We start from the raw sequence: 21,211 nt of genomic DNA, 5'->3' as shown, positions 1-21,211 counted from the left end.
GCAGTTGTATTGGCATTAACTAACAGCCAAGATTAATAAATGCTATAACATTGTTCATTGTTAGCTCCTGTTAGCTAATACATTTACTAATGCTAACAAATACAAACTTATTGTTAAATGTTATTTCTGAATGACCCAAGGGCGGGATTAACTGTTTTCCAGCCAGCGTTTTTTTTTTTGCCAGCACCAGCACTTTTTATGATTTTAACAAAAGTTTAATGCCTTCCAGATAAATGTCGTCTATAAATATATAAACATACAATATATCAAACTCTAAAAACAAACACTTGTTTCATCCTATCTTTATTTGCTCTCTTTTTATCACCTTCCAAATATGTGTAGGTTTCTTCCCAAAATTTTGAGCAAAAAGCTGAAATAATTGCATTTTTGTAAAGGACTTTTGTTAATTATCAAATTCAGAGCAATGATCAAAACATACACAGAGTTTTTACTGTTTTTGGATCAGTTGATGCCTCAGTGTTTTATAAGTTGTGTAAGAGCACCACCTAGTGTATAATAGCGTAAATACGGTATGCCGTCGTAAGAATGTGTGTTGGCAGGGAAGCGTTTTCTCTTAATTGACGAGATAACTCGTCAATGGCGGGGAAAGAGTTAAGTGGATTTAAAGTGAAAGCATTTGATGAACGTATAATACGCTGTGGGGCATTTAGCGGCTTTGTTTGTGGCATCTGAGCTCTTCAAAAGTAATTTTACAGCGCAGCTCATCCAATCAAATTTCAAAGATTTAGATCTGTTTTGTAATCCTTATCTGCTTTATGTTCCAAAATCATATTTAACCTGTCATTGTTTTTGTTTCCTTTACATTTGTTGGTGTTTTGGAGAAAGGATGTACTTCCAGTGATCCTGATCATGTGTTTTGTTGAGTATTTACTCTGCAGCCTGCGTTAAGCCCAAATTCACAATATGAGCAAACACACACGCACACACACTATAGTGGGCTAATCCAGATAAGACCCCCGCTTCTTTGCTCGATTTTCAGACCATCTGTTGGAAATGCCTGGATTTGACAGTGTATGTGGGTCAGGTTGTGTGGGTTAAGCCGTATATCGAAATTTGTGCATATGTAAGAGAGAGTGCGTGTGGTGTTTATGTGTGTAGGCAGAGTATAGAAATCACCTATGGGAATCAGGAAAGGACTTGTGTGTTAGGCTGGTTCACACTAACCCAACTATGATTTAAAACCATTACAATCTTTAGAAACGTGTCGACTTGGAAACAGTTTACTTTTTTACATTGACCCAAAAACTTCAATAGTCATCCAATAAAACTTTCGGTTAGTCTGTTTCTTGTGCACAGTATCTGTCTGTCTGTATACTTAGGGTTCATTTACCTGACAACGATTTTAACTCATTCCCCACTAGGGCTGCAACTAACGACTATTTTAGTCACCGACTATTGAAACGATTCGTCGACTAATCGAATAATTATTATTTTTTCCTAAAATTTAGCGTGAGATTGCTTTAATTCTGTGGAAAATGATAGTAAAGAAGAAAGAAGGGGGTAGTTCAATGAAATTTTTTTACATTCAATGAAAACAAGTTTTAAATTTTTTTACCAAAACGAAGTTATGTATTTCAGCTATTTTAATATATATATATATTAGGGCTGTCAAAATTAACGCGTTAATAACGCGTTAACGCAAATTCATTTTAACGCCACTAATTTTATTAACGGAGATTAACGCAACGCGCAATTTCTGTTTGACCCTTGGTCCAGCCCATAGTTGAATGAACAGAGACGCAGACAAATGTGACTCTCTCTAAACAAGTAAAAGGATTTTTATAGAAATAAGAACATTAAGCAAATCGTCTACCAAATCCAATGCTCTAAATGCTCGTTGGACATCTGATATGATCTTTATTTATACGTCTGAGAGGTGTAACGTTACCGTCCTCCTAATGCTTAATCTAATACAAAAATGCGTCTCAATTCATTTTGGTTTCGCTTTTATGCATGACTTAGAAAATAGACTGCAGGACTTTCTTGATGTTAAAATAGTCATTAAGAGAGATAAAGTTCGGTACCTGATTAATGTTAAAGAGTTATTAAGAGCGACAAGACTCAAAAGCGATCCCCTCAAGCTGACTGACTGACATCTGAAGCGCGTGCACACAGAAGCGCGAGTGCGCGACCCGGATATATAGACATCTACACAAAATTACAGTTTTACAAATATCTGTTTTGATAAGAATTCACGCAGTTAGGCTCTATAATCTGTTATGTTTTAAGTAAATGTTTGGTTAACTGTTGGGTAAAACTATCTGATGTGTAACATTATATTAGATCACTTAGATTTTAAGCAGTCTGTCTCAATGTCAATCAAAAAAAGGAAAAAAAGTTGAACATACATTGATGATGTTTTTGCTTTGTGTGTGCTAAATCTATTAGTTTTATCAGTGATTTTAAGGTATTGATGTGGTAATATAATGTATGGATGTGGACATTTTTGTGGTAATTTGACTCTTTCAACTTCAAACACGTGTAGTTCTGTCATATTTTGTTATTTCAACAAATCATGCATTGTTCTATGTTTTAATAGAGAATGTCAAAATATGAACAACTATTTTTTTTTAAATTTGCTAATTCCGACTCAACTTGCCAGCACATGTCACAAATGATGCAGCAGCAAACCAAAATGGAGAAAGAGAAATCTTCTGAAAGGAAAATTCATATACAAAACAATGGCTGGTGATTCTGTTAAAATGTAAACAGGCTGTTGTTAACATACATTTGCATAAAGCATCTATATATGTATATATGATTAGAATATTAAAAACCTGAAAAGTGTTAAATTAGGGTAAATTTAGAATGGATAAAAATGTGCGATTAATTTGCGATTAATCGCAGTTAACTCATGAAATCATGCGATTAATCTAGATTAATTTTTTTAATCTATTGACAGCCCTAATGCTGTATTTTTTAAATTTTGAAGCTTTAAATCAAAACCAACTTGAGTTGAATTGATATTAATTTGAATGCACAACCAAAAAACGAGATTTCTGAAAAATTACAAAAACAGAGTTTTATATATACTCAGTGAGGGCATTCGCCTGTTGTGGGGTGCACGTCTGCTTCTTTTGCAGAAAGGGGTCCATGGTGGCTCTCTTCTTCAGACTGCATGCATTTCATTTAAACTTTTTGTCAGGCACAGTCGGGCATAACGTTAAATCCTTTAGCGAAAATACGCTTATAAAATGTACAATGTACATCCAAAACAAAACGTATTGGCTTCCATGTTATTTACATCTTACCGAGGCGAGTCAAACTCCGTTTCATTCAACTGTCCGACGTGCTTTCTCTTTAAATGTTCGTGCATGACCGAGGTGCTGCCGTGAAATGCAAAGACTGCTCTGCAAACCATGCAGGTAATCTTTTTATTCGCCGTATCCAGGCTTAAATGCTCCCAAACTTCGGATGTTTTGGTACGCGCAGCTGCTGCGTTGGAGGCTGCCATTTCTGTATGTTATCACTGAGCAGAGAAGCTAATGCGCATGTGCGACTCTCGGCAGACATTGTAATGAAGAGAGACGCCTCACTCGGTCGGAAAAAAAACATGTCTGGCGACAACGTCGACAATGAAATTCATTGTCGACTATTTCTATTATTGATTTTTGTCGACAACGTCGACGAATCGTTGCAGCCCTATTCCCCACCAGCATTTTATTGTTATTTTTACAAAATGTCTTCCAGGTAAATTGTCTTCTAAAAATATATAAACATACAAATATATCATAGACTGTAAAAAAGCTGGATGACGCGATGTCGCCTCCCTCCATTGTAATGAATTGAAGCTAAAAATGCTTGACCGTGGTTACGTAGAAACGTCAGTTTGGAGCCAAGGCATGCACAGAAGGAATCATCCGTGGAGCAGGAGGCGGAGTCGCGAAATTGTTTATAATTGTGCACCCAATACAACCATGCCAATCATAAGGACACGCCCCGTTTCTATAGCATCAAATTACTCGCTAAAATTAAACTTAATGAACAAAAATGAACAATTGAACATATATCAGCGAGATATCAACTACCTGAAAGGACCAAAACCATTTTCGGCAACTTCTATTGGAAGTGTAAATATTTTTTTATTTGAGCAGAGTCCCATTTGTTTGAATGGAGAGGGCGGGGATTATGACTTGTACTGCAGCCAGCCACCAGCTGCAAACGAAGCATTAGAGATCAGATTCAGCATGATTTTCAAAACCTACACAGAGTATGAAATTAATAAATAGTTTTTTTGCTTCAGTTTTTTAATAAATTAGGTAAGTGCGCCATCTATTGGATAATCAAAGTATTGCAGATGAACAGGAAACCTCATAAGGAACACGTTTTATGCAAACGTTTTCTTTTAATTGACGAGATAACTTGTCAATGGCGGGGAAAGAGTTAACTGTAAACGTGACAGTTTTTGTGGTTTGGCTGTTCATTTACACAACAGAGGCGTTTTGGGGTCCTGAAAACGAAAACTTTTCAAAGTGCGAGTTTTTGATATTTACGTAGTGTCGTCTTTGTGTAAACTATGTAAATGCGAATCTACGGTGATGTCATGCACATGTGTTAATTTAATCTATACGTATACATGAGGTTTCAATGGCGTTTTTTTATTTTAATTTACAAAATGTTAGTGTTACTTTAACTTAACAAAGTATTATTTTTATTCACTGGTCAAAACTTAAAATAGTAAGTTGTATTGACTTGCAAAACTTAGTTGTTTTAACTTCATGCTGCATAGGGCTGTCACAATGATTAAATAATCGTCTCATCGCAAATCTTGGACCTCATCGCAATGATTTTAGATCACCGCAATGATTGCACATCTCTCTAAAAAACACAAGGGGGAGCTGCAGCGCTCGTATAAATGAGACAGTACCAAATTACTTTTATATGTGTTATGTGTATTCATTTTTACTGCCAGATAAACCATGCAAAAGATTTAATTTAAATAATCACAACAATGTGTGAAAATTATTTCATGAACGAACAAAAAAATGTATGAGGATTAAATTTCAAAGCAATAAAACAGGCAATGAATTGTCGTAATCGTCAATTAATCACCATAACCGTCACAATTTAATAGACAACCAACAGCATTGTCATGTGCACGTAACATTTTTCATAAACGCAAACACTTCCGTTTTTCACTACATCGTTGTTGTGTAAACATAGCTTAGGTAAAAATTTATTTTCCCTGATTGTTTCCCTTTATTAATATGGATTCGTTTGTCTTTTTACAGGCTGAAATTGTGAAGCGTCTCAGCACTATATGCACACAGATCATTCCTCTGCTGTCCCAAGAGGTGAGCAAACACACACATTTACCCCCCCAACCCCCTTCAGGCTATTTACACATGAATTATTTACAACAGAAGTGTCATTGACAGAGCGCTTCAAATCACCCACCTCTTCCATCGATCAATATTTTATACTGTTCTTTTCGAAAGGCACAGAGAAAGGTTTTGGTTATTTGTTATTGTAATGCCTATAGGGAACAACAGGACTGCCATAGAGACAAACATCTGGTCTGTGTCTTGTTTGGTTGTGGTTTTCACAATGAAAGTTATGGTTATGCCTTAGGTGTAGTTTTGCATGTTTGGCCATGAGCTTTAAATACTGTAAATATCTCATAGTCGGGTTGTATACAGGACCAAAATGACCTTTTGCAAAGTATTAAATGCAAGAAAAATGTGACCTGTTCTGGCAAAATGAGTCAAAATGCGCACCCTCTAATTTTGAGCTGCTGGCAAAAGAAAGTAAAAATGTTGATTTTGGTCGAAATTTAGGTTCTCATAAAAATAAGCCTATTAAGCCCTCGTCTAGTGATCCCAATGCTGTAAATAGTCATTAAACATTTGAAATGATCTTTTTTTGTATGTTTTCTGAGAGGTGTACCCATCCTATAAATGCTTAATCGAATACAAAGATTCATGTCCATCATCTACATGCGTGTCTGACATTTTGGTTTCAGTTTTAAAACATGCAAGAAATATAAAATAAAGTGCAGGGCTTGCTTGATGTTAAAATAGTTATTTAGAGAGATAAAGTTCGGGACTTGCTTGATGTAAAAAGAGTTCTTAAGAGCGATAAGACATAAAAACGATCTTACTCACGCGGACTGACAGCGCACGACCCCAATATATTGACATCTTCACAAAATTATTTAAAAATCTATTTTGACAAGAATTCACGCAGGTAGGACCTATAATCTGTTGTATCTGAAGTGAATCTTTGGTTAACTGTTTATATATTATTAGATCATTGCATTACAGTAGATCTTAAAGCTGTCTGTCTCAATGTCAATCAAACGATAAAAGAAAAAAAAAGTTGAACATAATTTTCCTATAGTATTGTTTTTGACTTTGTGTGTGCCAAATTGATTACTTTTATTAGTGATTTTAAGGTATGGATGCGATCATTTGGTTTTTGAACCTTAAAAATCTTTAACTTGATTTTTATCCAAATAAATTTCACTGACTCTGTCAACTTCAAACATACGGCGCCCCTAAGGGGACATGGAGAAAAAATTAAACAAGTTTAGTTTCACGTGCGCACTGAAACGAAACGCGATAGATTCACATGCGCACGTGAAACTAAAATTTTTTACGTGACACTTTTGCGCGCACGTGAAACTTTTGCGCGCACGTAAAACTTTTGCGCGCACGTGAAACTAAACTTCTTTAAAAAATGAAGGTTATAGCGTGATTTTTACTCCAATGTCACCTTAGGGGCTCTGTACAAACAGGTGTAGCTCTGTCATTTTTTTTGTCAGATTCCAACAAATCGTACATCGTTTTAAAGTTTTTTTTTTGTAGAGAATGTCCAAATATCAATAACCCATTGTTGAAAATTTGCTCATTACCACTAATTTTGCCAAAACGGGTCACAAATAACTTTGGAAAGTTACTGGTCACCCATCAGTTAATTTTTTTGATATTTATATTGCTTTTTTCATAGAAAAATGTAAATGCACATGCAGTTCTTCACCCATATATGCTTGCTAAAGCAAAACCAGACATGAGAGAAAATGTTTCATATTTTGAGATTATCCATATGTCACTATTTATAGTTCACCAAACATTGTCTTGTCATTTACTCAACATTCCAGGTCATGCCATCTCAGATGTACAATACCGGTCAAAAGTTTTTAAACAGTGACTTGACTGAAATGTTAAATATGATCTTAAAAATCTATTAATTTAAAGGTGTATGGTTAAATGCTTGAAATTACTTTTGTAGATATAAATATAGCGGTGCCATATTTACAGATACATTTTGGTTATTAGAAAACTAATAGATGAATATTGTAGGAAAGGCAGCCAATAATATCTTGTTGCGGTAATGATCATTTTTTAAGTCTGGATTTCGTATCACCCAAACGCTTTTCTAAATGTGTAGCACTAATGTGGCTAAATATACTACTGTCCCAGACTGTATTCACAAGAATCAGATTTATTTTTAAGCAAAAGCACTCACTGTCTGTTGGTAAGGGAGTGAGGAGCTGTAACTCATTTACTTTTAAAAGCTACATACATAAAAACAGTGCGTTTTTGCTCCCACCCAAATAGGGGCTTTTTTGGACATGATGTAATAAGTGATCTGTGGGGTATCTTGAGCTGAAACTTCACAGACACATTTTTATATGTAATAAAAAATAATGGCATGCAACAAATGTTTACTTTTGGTAATCTCCTCTGGTATTTGAAAGCACCTGGTGTGTGTCCTGATGTTTATGTGTATGTGTATTGGGGCAGCATCAGCACCAGGTGGCACAAGCAGTCGAGAGATCAAAACATGTAAGCATGGCCGAACTCAACGCCATCATAGGGGTGAGTCTGAATGTAATCTTGATTAATCAAGCGTTAGTAGAGTTTCACAAGTTAGTACTTAAAGGAATATTCCATTTTCTTAAAAGAAAAATCTAGATAATTTACTCACCACCATGTCATCCAAAATGTTGATGTCTTTCTTTGTTCAGTCGAGAAGAAATTATGTTTTTTGAGGAAAACATTGCAGGATTTTTCTCATTTTAATGGACTTTAACAGACACCAACAATCAACACCCAACCCAACACGCAACAGTTTTTTTCAACGGAGTTTCAAAGGACTACAAACAATCCCAAACGAGGCACAAGGGTCCCATCCAGCAAAACGATTGTCATTTTTTACAAGAAAAAATAACAAATATACACTCTTAAAGCACAACTTCTCGTCTAGATCTGGTCGTGATGCGCCAGCGTAACCCCACGCAATACGCCATGACGTCAAGAGGTCACAGAGGACGAACGCGAAACTCTGCCCCAGTGTTTACAAGTGTGTTGAAAGAGGACCGTTCCTACGTTGTTGTGTGTCAACTGATACTAATTAATGTCTTTGTGTCAGTTTATTGTTTACAATGGTCCGCAAATGTGCGTTTTATATATGTAACACGTGACCTCCCTACGTCACTACGCATTTACGTTAGGTCGCGCTGGACCGGATCTAGACGAGAAGCTGTGCTCCAAAAGTGTACATTTGTTATTTTTCTGGTAAAAAATGACAATCGTTTCGCTAGATAAGACCCTTATGCCTTGTTTGGGATTGTTTATAGTCCTTTGAAACTCCGTTGAAAAAAAACTGTTACGTGTTGAGTTAAGTGTTAATTGTTAGTGTCTATTAAAGTCCATTAAAATGAGAAAAATCCTGCAATGTTTTCCTCAAAAAACATAATTTCTTCTCGACTGAACAAAGAAAGACATCGGCATTTTGGATGGCATGGTGGTGAGTAAATTATCTGGATTTTTCTTTTAAGAAAATACGTGTGAAGGGATGGCATCCGCGCCTCTAGTCCAATACAGTGGTAACTCCGGTGCGTAACTCCAAAAAATTAGATCAATGTAGAGAAGAAAAGTCCGCACACAGTAATCCAAATAATGTCAAACATTTATTCTGTGCTGAAATAATCAAATGGCCAAAGATGCAGAGATACAAACGTTTCATTTGATTATTTCGGCACAGAATAAATGTTTGACATTATTTGGATTACTGTGTGCGGACTTTTCTTCTCTGCATTCATCTTTTAAGAAAATGCAGTATTCCTTTAATCAGCCTAATCAGTTACTTTGCATTATCACAATACAGCCATACTTAGCTTTGGAGGGTTATGGGCTAAGGGGTACACACGACTGATGTGAAAGATTTGTGTCTAGTCGGACAGATACATAGTCTGTTATTGATACAGAAAGTAATCCCATAATGCACTGCAAACAAGCTCAGTGGAAAGATGGTGGTGGATAAAGAGAGAGACAATTCATTATAAGTAATAATGTGCAGAGAAACACCTGTCAGTGTAGATGGTAGACAGCAGTGCAGCTCACTAGTTTTTGGGCATGTCATTATACTACTAATAATGTAATGTTTCAGATCATTTCATTATTTTCTCTCTGCTCGTAGCAACAACAGTTCCAGCATCTTTCCCATCATGCCCAAGGCTTCCCTCTTACATCACACCCCTCCGGACTGACCCTGGGAGCAGGTGCGAGCCTCATGGCTCTTCATGGGGCCTTCCCGTTTCCTCCGCATCTAGCCCCTAAAGAAGACGCCACTAACCTTGAGCATTTAGACTCCAGAGGTATATAAAATGACTAAATGTATTCACAAAGTCAATACATCCAGACAATTTTCCATCACATTGTACCCCACGGTTTGGGTCATGTCGCACAGCTCACCTCACTTTGGCGTGGTTAGCTTTTCCATCGAGTTTGGTATCACTTCGCAGTGGGAGGGATTATAGGCGTGTCGTTATATTTGCGCTGCCTACTGCTGGGACATCATACAAGTGAGAGCATCGTTGTACATTCCCATAAATTTATTTATTTCTCAGTCTGCCACAAAATTAAAATTGACCACCACAAATTGATGTTTACACATCGCGTTACTACCTCTGTCTCACATGACAGTTTTGTGGTGTCAGTTGACGTGCTCTGCTGAGCCTCATTGAAGTTGCATTTAAGCATATATGGGAACCTGTGGATGTGTTTCATCACTAAAAGGGAGTTTGGGAACTTATAGCAGAGCACAGATGACAACATGTTTGCTCGAGACAGCGCAAACTAGCGCTAAGGTGTAAAGCTAATCTTTTACAGTATAGCGATGACGCTGATAGTGATTATTCTCTCAGACCAATCAGTGACCTACAGTGTTTTAGAGTCACTTTTTGGTATCAGCTCGGGTCACTCGGAACCCCGACCGAGGTGTTTCTAAAAAAAGTTTTGGGTACTACGTTCTGCACCCAGTGGAAAAGCTCACAAAAGTAAGCTGACCCAAACCAAACCGTGAGGTACTATGAAATGGAAAAGCTCCATAAGAAAAAAACTGTATTGAAAAACGAGAATTTAAAGGAATAGTTCACTGAAAAATTGAAAAATCATTTACTCACCCCCAGTTGTTCCAAACTTGTATACATTTCTTTATTCTGCTGAAAACAAATGAAAATATTTTTGAATTTTTTTTATTAACCTAAAAAGGTCTGGGGCAACATTCACTTCCATAGTATTATTTTCTCCTAAAAGTCAGTGGTGCCCCAGATCTGATATTCTTTAAAATATTGTAAGGGGATCAAATATGACCCCATCCATCCGTTTGGCCCAACGGCGGAATCCAAACGCATAGCGAAGGTTTATAGCGCGTTCGGTCTTTTCCGGCGCTTATAAAGACAAATTAACGTTAAGCAACTTTATAATCTGACTCCAAAGATATAAAACGTATTGTAATATGAATCAAGTTGATATAAATATAGAATTTGGATAAACATTTGATCATTCCATTTACTCATGTTAACATTGAACTCATTCATTCGATTACCAATATCATATCAGCCCACACCGGCCGTTGTGCGGGTTCTGAAACATAAACTCAACCACACCAGAGGTCAGGCAACCTTAGCCACTGTAATCATCTTTATAAAACGGTCAGTTCCAATCCTTGATTCTGATTGGTCAATAGGTGTGCTTTATTCACGATAAAACACTGCTATGACCGCTTCACCCAACGGTTCTATTTAATATCACTGCGCCCTTAGCAACATCCTTAGCAACACATAAACATATAATGAGACAAAGTCTGAGAACAGTTTGTTGTTTTTATTTGAGCTTTCATGTTGTTGTTCGCAGTCAGGGACTATTTTTTCTAGCGGAAGGAATGCTTTTATTGATTTAACTTCATGAAAGTTGCACTAATATTTTTTTTACTTTAATATTGTGTGGTAACCGTTTTATAAAAGTTTCAGATACTTTGTGGATACAGAATGTAGCATTCCATATACAGTTTGCTTGAGAACATGAGAAGAGGGGGACGAGAAAGTGTGGTAGGGTGTCCCACACCATGGGGTAACTGTCTTGGGGGGTAGATGTGAATTCTTTGAGAAAGATTTCAGATGATAATTCAACAGGAATTAGGAAGCGATTCCTTGTGGATTCAGCCATTTGCTGCTGGCTTCAGGAAATACCTTCTGTAAGGGTTTGGCACCACCTTACAGCTCTTACAATATCTTCTTTTGTATTCAGCAAAACAAATAGATTTATAGTGTACCACCTTGAGAGAGAGTAAATGATGACAGAATTTTGAAACTATCCCTTTAATAACAATCATCATTATAATGAAGATTTATGGGGAAAATTTGTATAAAATGGTCCTAGAAAGCTTTATCTCAGTTTCTATTAGCGAAATATTATTGTTATGTTTTAGAGGTCCCGTTCTTCCTGTGTTTTTGAAGCTTTGATTGTGTTTATAGTGGGCAATATAACATCTGTTCATGTTTCACGTGTAAAAAAACGCGGTAATTTACAATTTACTTATCTGTATACCGCTGTTTTCATTCACTGTCCTAAAAACAAGCTGATGTCTTTCTTGTCCTATGAAGTGCCTCCTTCAGAAATACTTAACAAGTTCTGATTGTGTAGTTTGTTTAGTGTGTTTGATTGGGTAGCTTAACTTGCCGTTAGGTTAGCTGGCGAGTGACGTATTCCTGTGGGCGGAGTTTAGTCAAAAAACTGTTCTAGTGACGTCATTAAAGCAGGAAGTAGACGGCTGTAGTCCAAACCGGCCGTTCGCTGTATAGGCTTTGAAAGGCAAATTCTGTTAAAGAAAATAAATCGCCTGGCAGTAAACTTTGAGCTTTATCATTTTACAGGTATTGTTTATTCTATTATAGCAACATTACACACTAACTAGGGTTTAAAAATGGGATCAGAAAGAACGTGACCTTTAACTATAACCCAGACATGTTCCTGACAGATTTGTGAGATTCATATTGTATGTGTTAACAGTAAATACAGTAATAAATGGAAGCTAAGCAGGCATCTTAAATGTGTGAAATATGCAGCTGTTTTCATAATACATGAAAGCATGAAATCACATTTCATTTCTAATAATACCAGTTAGAAAACTCAACAGAAACTTTTTGGTATCTTTGAGCTTACCAAGAAGTGATGTGATATGACAATCCATAAATGTAAAGCGTTGTTTACATCACACAAGCTCCCACAAGAAGTACAACAGTAACTTAACCAGAAGTTAACTGACCTTTAAAATAAACCACCATAGCGTGAGGTTTGCTTTTTTGAAGAATTCAATAAAAATACAAGCTTGTAAGCTTCACCTTTTTACTAAACCCCTGGAATTCTTTGCCTCATAAACTTTTATTAACTTTGGTAGTCGACAGCATGTGCTCACAGATGCAGTACATAGACATAAAATGAGTCTAAAATTTCTGAAAGATCTATATAATATACTCATAATAACAGAACAATCAAATTTCATTACATTAATCCATCTATCTCTTTTCATTGCCATAGATGCAGCCCCAGTAAGGGTGAGTATTACAACATTTTCTGTGATGTGTTAACCTGTTTGCATGATTGATCTGTATCGATGTTTATTGGTGAAGTATAGATATGTCTAAATAATTGTAATACATAGAACCCAACACTATTGTGCAACTAGCTGCATTTCCATTACCTTTCAAATTGCACAAAACTTAAATCTATTTTGACTAATTTCTGTAAAAACGTGTTTTCTATACCAAAAAGTGACAAGATGAAAACCACTATTTTCTGTTTTTCTTACAAACTTTCACATAGCATGTTTAGGTTATAATAACATAAAAAATTCAAATCCATAATTTGATTTTCAAAGATTTATTATAAAAACTGTTTTTTCCCCAAATGCTATAAATCTATTGAATCAATATTTAAATGTGCATTCATCTTTGCCATGTTATATTCATTAAGTTGACTAGTGGTATACACTGATTAAAAAAAAAACATTAATGGCATTAATCAAAACTTTGTCATATTAAGATTGCTGCTGTCATCCTTAGAACGTCATCGCTGAACTATTTTGACAGCGATCAGGTGTAAAATGTTTTGGTCCTGCTCGGTTTTCGTTGACTTGGAGTAAAATAATAGAAAGTTTTTCATAAGATCTGGAGAACAAGTCGGGAGAACAAGCAGCCGTCTCCCGAGTGCCTTGTGTAAGATTTTGATGTCTTTCCCGTCACAGAAAACCACCACAGGTTTATCAATGCCATCAAAGTATTATTTTGTTTTTGTTTGTTTGTTGAACACAAAGTAGATGAGGAAAACTAGTATATAAAGCACCGCCATTATTGTTTACAATGCGTGGAATGGTGCCCTGTGATTGGTTGAGTGGATTTATAGCATTCTGCAGAGAAGGAGGACTGGCGTTTATCGCATTTTGGGAAAAAATAGAGAAAAGATGACAATAACACGGCGGATATCAGATTTTGCATAAATTTATCAATTTACTTTTTAATACTTACCTGATACAACACTAAATTTGGTGGTTTTACATATGCTGTTTATCACGTTTTAGAACCAAACTCTTCAAATACGGATTGAAAATGCATCCAATGAAAATGCAGCAATTTTACACAAACTCCCATATTGCAAAAACATTTTTACACTCAGGTAAGGTGGTTTTTCAGGCAATTCGAACAAGAAATATATCGCAAAACTGTAATGAAATTTTTTTTTTTTGCATTACAGGTCACCTTACCCGTGTACAAATATGATCGTTTTTTGTATATGGCTCGTACGTTTGACAACAGAGGAGGTGTGGTCGACTTTACAGACATGTGAATGACATCAAAATAACGCAAGAGGGTTTCGGGAGTCAACTGCTCACTGTAAAATATTTCTGTAGAAATTACAGTATTTCTGGGTATTACTGGCAACTAGCTGCCAGTAACTTACTGTAGATTTTACATTTATGTTATTTACTGACAACAGTTTGTTCAAAGTTAAATAAACATGAAACATTTTCAGTATTTATCTTTTACAGTAAGTTACTGGCAACCAGCTGCATCATTACAGCAAATTTTTTACAGTGCTCTTTATGCTTTTCAGTCACTCTTGCTGTACTTTAAAGTAGGGATGCACCGATAGGATTTTTTTGGGCCGATACCGATTTAAACAGACAACTTCTGGCCGATGCCGATATTAAACACTTGTATACAATACTACCTCCTCTTGATATTTCTGCAGAACACTCGTTGCAAATGGTGATTTTTTTGGTCTTTATCCGAGATTTTGAAGAAAGCCCAGACTGCAGACATTTTCCCGAAATACTCTAGACCGCATGGATCACGTGAATGAGTAATCTCACATGATTAACTACGTGATTTATTATTTTTTCCCTCATCACACGTCTGACAAACTATAATTTATACAACTTAGCTTGTTTTGGGAAGTATTTCATTATTTTGATAATTATTGTTAAAAATGCTGGATTATGCAACAGACATGCAACTCGTAGCCTTTATGCGGTTAATTAATAAACAATCAATATCGGCCTTTCTCGTGCTGTTGCCGATATGCCGATGGTTTCAAATTCATCAAAAAAGGCGGCCGATACATCGGTGCATCACTACTTTAAAGTCATCCACATGTCGGTGTGCGCTGCGGCGTATGTTGAAAACCACCGTCGAGAAGGTTTTGTAATGACAAAAGTATGTTTTAATCGGTTAATGGAAAGCTGTCGTTTTGCAATAGTTTTTGTCGACGTTTAGAAAACAGCGCTTTTTGTAAAAATCTTTAATGGAAACTCTGCTATTGTCTTTTTTGTTCATTGTAGACAAACTACACCAGTTAACATGTGAAGTAGATCAAAAAGTTTGATAAAAGTTGTCTTAAAACCAATACCCATTCTTGTCTTAGGACAAAATTGATCCATTATGTTCTTGATCACATTCATCTTCATCAACGTGCCACAATTCTTATAAAATCTTGTGTAATTTCCTTGGAAAGAATTCCCAGAATATATATGTATGTATGTATGTATGCATGTATGCATTTTTTTGATCCAATCAAAATTGATCCATTATGTTCTTGATCAATGCTGATGTTCAGTTCTTATAGTAAGATGTTAAATTAAATGTATTTCAGAGTGGCAGTGGCTCTCCGGTGACCCATCGCTCTTCAGGGCTGCGACTTGGTCTTCCTTCATCTTCATCCTCTTCATCTCACGCAGAGTCAGACGGCAAGCGAAGCGGTTCGGACCAGACCAGCACAGGACGATCACGGCAGGTAATTCAAAACCCTGAATGCTGCTTTCGTAGTTTTTTATTCTGTAGTCTGTATGATTGGGGATCTCTTCCTCTAGACTAAAAATGAATGCTTATTATTTAATTATTTGTTTTAGTCTCACTGACTATTCTCACGATCAAGACTGTCATGTGATGTTTTTTGCTGCAGGAGAGTGACAGTAAAAGTGAAGACGCACTGAGAAGAGATGGAGCAAAAGAGGTGAGATGAGATTTTTGCTTGTGTGAAATTAATTTAAAGGTTCATAAAACTGCGTGTTAAACTTTTTTCCTGTACCTTAAATCTTCCAGACTTGTTTAGATGAGCTTCACTGTTACTTTGAAGCGATCAGACATAAGATTATTGTTTGGCAGATGATGAAACAGACCGAGAAACGTATGGGATTTTATTGGCCTGAGACATGAGCCGAAGATTAGTTTGTCCTTAAAAGCATTTCTTAGTTTGGGGTTACTTGGATTTCTTCATAAATTGGTCATAAAATGTGTTCTGATCTTCATCTAAGTCACAACAATAGAGAAACACAGTCTGCTTAAGCTAATACCGCACAAACATGATACGTTTTCATGTTTTTAATGAACACAACATGTAAACATTCATAGTGCAGGGTGGAACAAGTATGTGAACCTTTGGGTTTAATAACTGGTTGACCCTCCTTTGGCAGCAATAACCTCAACCAAACGTTTCCTATAGTTGCAGATCAGACCTGCACAACGGTCAGGAGAAATTTTGGACCATTCCTCTTTACAAAAGTGTTTCAGTTCAGCAATATTCTTGGGATGTCTGGTGTGAATCGCTCTCTTGAGGTCATGCCACAGCATCTCAATCGGGTTGAGGTCAGGGCTCTGACTGGGCCACTCCAGAAGGCGTATTTTCTTCTGTTGAAGCCATTCTGTTGTTGATTTACTTCTATGCTTTGGGTCGTTGTCCTGTTGCATCGTCCATCCTTTGTTAAGCTTCAGTTGGCGGACAGATGGTCTTAAGTTTTCCTGCAAAATGTCTTGATAAACTTTGAAATTCATTTTTCCATCGATGACAATAAATCTGTCCAGGGCCTGAGGCAGCAAAGCAGCCCCAAACCATGATGCCCCCTTCACCATATTTCACAGTTGGGATGAGGTTTTGATGTTGGTGTGCTGTGCCTTTTGTTCTCCACATATAGCGTTGTGTGTTCTTTCCAAACAACTCAATTTTGGTTTCATCTGTCCACAGAATGTTTTGCCAGTAGTGCTGTGGAACATCCAGGTGCTCTTTTGCAAACTTCAAACGTGCTGCAATGTTTTTTTGGGCAGCAGTGGCTTCATCCGTGGTGTCCTCCCATGAAGTCCATTCTTGTTTAATGTTTTTCTTATTGTAGATTTGTCAACAAAAATGTTAGCATGTGCCAGAGATTTCTGTAAGTCTTTAGCTGACACTCTAGGATTCTTCTTCACCTCATTGAGCATTCTGCGCTGTGCTCTTGCAGTCTTTACAGGACGACCACGCCTAGGGAGTGTAGCAACAGTGCTGAACTTTCTCCATTTGTAGACAATCTGTCTTACTGTGGACACATGAACATCAAGGCTTTTAGATATACTTTTGTAGCCCTTTCCAGCTTTATGTAAGTCAACAATTCTTGATCGTAGGTCTTCTGAGAGCTCTTTTGTGCGAGGCATGATTCACATCAGGCAACGCTTCTTCAGAACAGCAAACTCAAAACTGGTGTGTGTTTTTTATTGGACAGGGCAGCTTTAATCAACACATCCAATCTCATCACATTGATTGGACCCCAGGTTGGCTGACTCCTGGCTCCAATTAGCTCTTGGAGAAGTCATTAGCCTAGGGTTTCGCATGCTTTTTCCACCCTGCACTATGAATGTTTACATGTTGTGTTCAATAAAAACATAAAAACGTATAAAGTTTGTGCGGTATTAGTTTAAGCTCTATTGTTGTTACTTAGATGAAGATCAGAACACATTTTATGACCATATATATATTTTTTTTATATTTTATATTTCTGCATTTGGCAGATGCTTTTATCCAAAGAGACTTACAGTGCATTACAAGGTATACAGTGTAGGTTTTAACAGTATGCGAGTTCCCTGGGTTCGAACCCATGATGAAATATTTGAGGCTTAATAGTAGATCTGAAGGGAGCATTAACAATCCACTCGTTCTTCTGGGGGTTTTTTTCAGGGTCGCAGCAGACTTAATAATTTTAATGAGCATTACGCTACATTGCAGAATAAATTACAGTTTGCGGCAATTTCATCTGATTTATAGAGCACATTGTAGCCCTGAATTACATTGTAATAAAGCTGACCCAACATTGTGAAAAAGACAAGGTAATAAAAATATTCTGGGCATAGCAAAAACAAGCCTAGAGGAAAATTCTGTCAGCATTTACTTACACTCATCTTTATTCAGTTGAACACAGAAGAAGATATTTTGATAAATGATGCTAAGCACACAACTGCCGGTAACGAAAACGAATACTATCAGTGGATCAACTGTGCTTGCCATTATTTATTAAAATATCTTCTTTTGTGATTAACTAGTAAGTAAATGATGAAAAATGTTCTTTTTTGGGTGAACTATCCATTTAAGGCAAAGGCCTTCAACCTTTTTCAGGGCAGGAACCTCTAATGGATAGAGAGGAGGAGAAAGGACCCCCAGTACATGCATTAAATTAAGACCGGATTTACTGGATTATTTGTTATGATGGTTAGGTTGCAAATATATGCAATTTTAGAAAAAAAATTTGTATACACAATGACAAATGCACACTGTTAGCATACATTTTTTAAAATTTACTAAATAGATTTTAATGGAGGAACCTTTATTTTAATAAAAATATATTATAATATATAAGCTTTATTTCAAAGTTTTTATCATTTTTTTTATTTTTGATGCCAAATTCAATTTTCCCCAAAAAATTATTTTACATTCAAACTTTATTTGGAGGACCCCCATTAGTACCACCAAGGGGCCCCGGACTCCCTGTTCTGAATCTGTAGTTGATGTATAAAGGAGTACATTAAGGGGCGGTTTCCCGGACAGGGATTAGCTTAAACCAGGACTAGGCCTTAGTTTAATTAGGAAATATAACTAGTTTTAATGAACATGCCTTACTAAAAATATTACTTGTGTGCTGTTTAAGGCAAAACAATGGGCACTGATGTATTTTAAGATATGTGCAAGCTGTTTTCAGTTTGGATAGCTCTTACATTTATTTTAGTCTAGGACTAGTCTAATCCCTGTCCGGGAAACTGCCCCATAAAGTGTTTATAGACGGTTTCAGCAGTAACAACATAAACAAGCGGCTTTCGTGGTCCTCACGTAACTTCCGGTAAACTCAGCGAAGAATAAATAACAACAAAGTCCTTTTAAAGTCGTTTATTTATATAGCCAGCAAAAAAACAACACCACATAGATTACATAGGGACCCAAAACATTTGTTATTTTCGACAAGGTATTTGTTTAAGAGTTCAGTTTCAGCAACTGGTCAGACCATCAAACAAACAGACACCGGAAGTAAAGTTCAGACCAGACGCTTATTGCATCACCGCACATGTGCCCGATGAAATGGTCTATAACCATCTGCGTTATTTTGTTGCAGAAGAGCACATCACCTGCAGGGGTCTCTCCCAGGTCAGCCGAAGGAAACGGATTGAGCAGCTCACCCGTTCCTCGGAAAAATCCATCCAGAGACGCTCCCTCCCCAACATCATCCCTCCATTCGCAACCACGCTCGCCCAGTCTCTGCCGGAGCCCCGCTCAGGTACATTACGGTTCAGTCTGACCTACTAAGGGAATGATAGAAAACCTGCTTATAAAACAATCTGCAGTTTTCCTAAATGGGGATCAGTCAGCTAAGACCCTTAACCTTTAGGAAGTATCCATAGTTATCCTCAAACTAAATATTATATGAGCTGTTTTATTAAAAGATAAAAAATTAAAGCTGCAGCCTCTATATCGCCATCTCTGTTCAAATCATAAAATTGCAGGTTACTTTACATACTTACTTAAATTTATGTGCATTAAAAAACAACTGCCGTTTCTAGCAAAATCTGCCCAGAGTACAGCTTTAATTAAATAGAAAATCAATTTAGTATATAACTATAGTCATGGAATGTAACTTTTACCTCCGCCAAAACAAAAAAGAGACTAAATATGATTAAAAGATACAAATAATAGATTCATGAGACCAAAGACTGCTGACTTGATCGATCAAAAACAAATTAAATCTCATTTTGACCATTAGACATGAATACAAATTATAGGAGTGTCCAAGATGAGGCTGTGGGAAGGAGCTGCTCTGAGAAACAGCCAATCAGAGCAGAGCTCAACATTATTATTCATGACCATTTCAAATAAGGTAATAATAGACCATTTCAATCTAAATGCACATCCTAGGGTTGTAAATATACATGTAAAACTGTCTCTGGATCATTTTTGGATTTAATAAAGTACTAATCGTTTGCAGAATAACAGTTTCAAAGCAGCTTTACATTAATAGATGCAGGAAAAAAACACAAAAATCATAAAAACATAAACAGCAGAATACAGCAGTTAAGACCTATGCAAGAGGGTGCTAAGTTAAGCCAATGTCAGCAGACTCCCCAGGGGTTGAAAAAACCTCCTAGGAGGAAAAACCCTATGGGCGAAAAGTCCCAGGAGAGGAAAAACCCTTGGGAGAGAGCCAGACATAGCTGATTCTATAGAGCAGGGTTCCCCAAATCTTACCCTGGAGGGCCGGAGCACTGCATAGTTTAGCTCCAACCCTAATCAAATTTACCAACCTGTGATTGTCTGGTGATCATAAAGACTTTGATTAGCTTGCTCAGGTTTAGCTTGCTAAACTCTGCAGTGCTCCGGACCTCCAGGGTAAGATTTTTGAAATGGGGCTATAGAGGATATATTATATAATAGGTACGATTTTTAGCAATTTTATGGTGATTAAAAACATAGTATACATGTATGTATACACGGATAAGTAGATTAGATGGGGCAGCTGGTGGTCGTTGGCCTGACATCAGCTGGGCATCACGTTGAAGGAAGGCCATTAGATCAGTGGCGTGATGACCTCCCCGGCAGCCGGAGCTGGGTCTGTTAGTCTCATTGTCCTCGAGAATGGCAGGGAAAGAGAAACAAATCCTATTAGTGGAGGGTTTTTTTAAAATGCCATGTGTAGCGCATTTTTTACAGTAACACCTCGTAATAGGAAGGAAGCTGAGAGTGAGACCGACAACTGTGCGGAAGAGAGGGAAGACGTGGCTCCGGCTTCTGCAGACTTTTTTTGCTTTTTCTGTGGAAATTGTTTGGAAATTCTGCGGAATGATTTTAAATGTTTTAAAAAATATATTAGAGAATTTAAGCTGTAAATATTACAAAATGGCATCTAAAATAATTATTTTTTTTACAATGAAAATGAATACACCAAACCAATGAGTCCTATGAATCAAATTGGACCAACATGTACCTAATGTGCATGTCAAGTATATAAAATGACATATTATTGTTTATAGTGTTAAATATTATAGCAAAATAAAAAAGCTTGTGTTGATACGTTCGCATTAAGCAGTCACTCCAGAAAAACGCGATTGTGCGATCGCACGATA

At 36.7% G+C, this 21,211-nt stretch overlaps 1 protein-coding gene across 1 annotated transcript in view; it reads left to right on the top strand.

Annotated features, from left to right (window-relative positions):
- Positions 1–21,211, top strand: part of LOC129443149 (transducin-like enhancer protein 4) — a 50,075-nt gene that overhangs the window by 18,061 nt on the left and 10,803 nt on the right. The window contains exons 5-11 of the mRNA XM_055203576.2: positions 5,253–5,315; positions 7,767–7,841; positions 9,445–9,622; positions 12,846–12,862; positions 15,456–15,596; positions 15,765–15,815; positions 19,210–19,371. Coding sequence (XP_055059551.2) covers positions 5,253–5,315; positions 7,767–7,841; positions 9,445–9,622; positions 12,846–12,862; positions 15,456–15,596; positions 15,765–15,815; positions 19,210–19,371 — 687 coding nt within the window. The remainder of the gene's footprint in view (positions 1–5,252; positions 5,316–7,766; positions 7,842–9,444; positions 9,623–12,845; positions 12,863–15,455; positions 15,597–15,764; positions 15,816–19,209; positions 19,372–21,211) is intronic.

Source organism: Misgurnus anguillicaudatus, chromosome 2 (genome assembly GCF_027580225.2).
Source record: "Misgurnus anguillicaudatus chromosome 2, ASM2758022v2, whole genome shotgun sequence".
Taxonomy (NCBI): domain Eukaryota; kingdom Metazoa; phylum Chordata; class Actinopteri; order Cypriniformes; family Cobitidae; genus Misgurnus; species Misgurnus anguillicaudatus.
The sequence above is the reverse complement of the archived record's forward strand: the minus strand, read 5'-3'. Positions and strand labels throughout refer to the sequence as shown.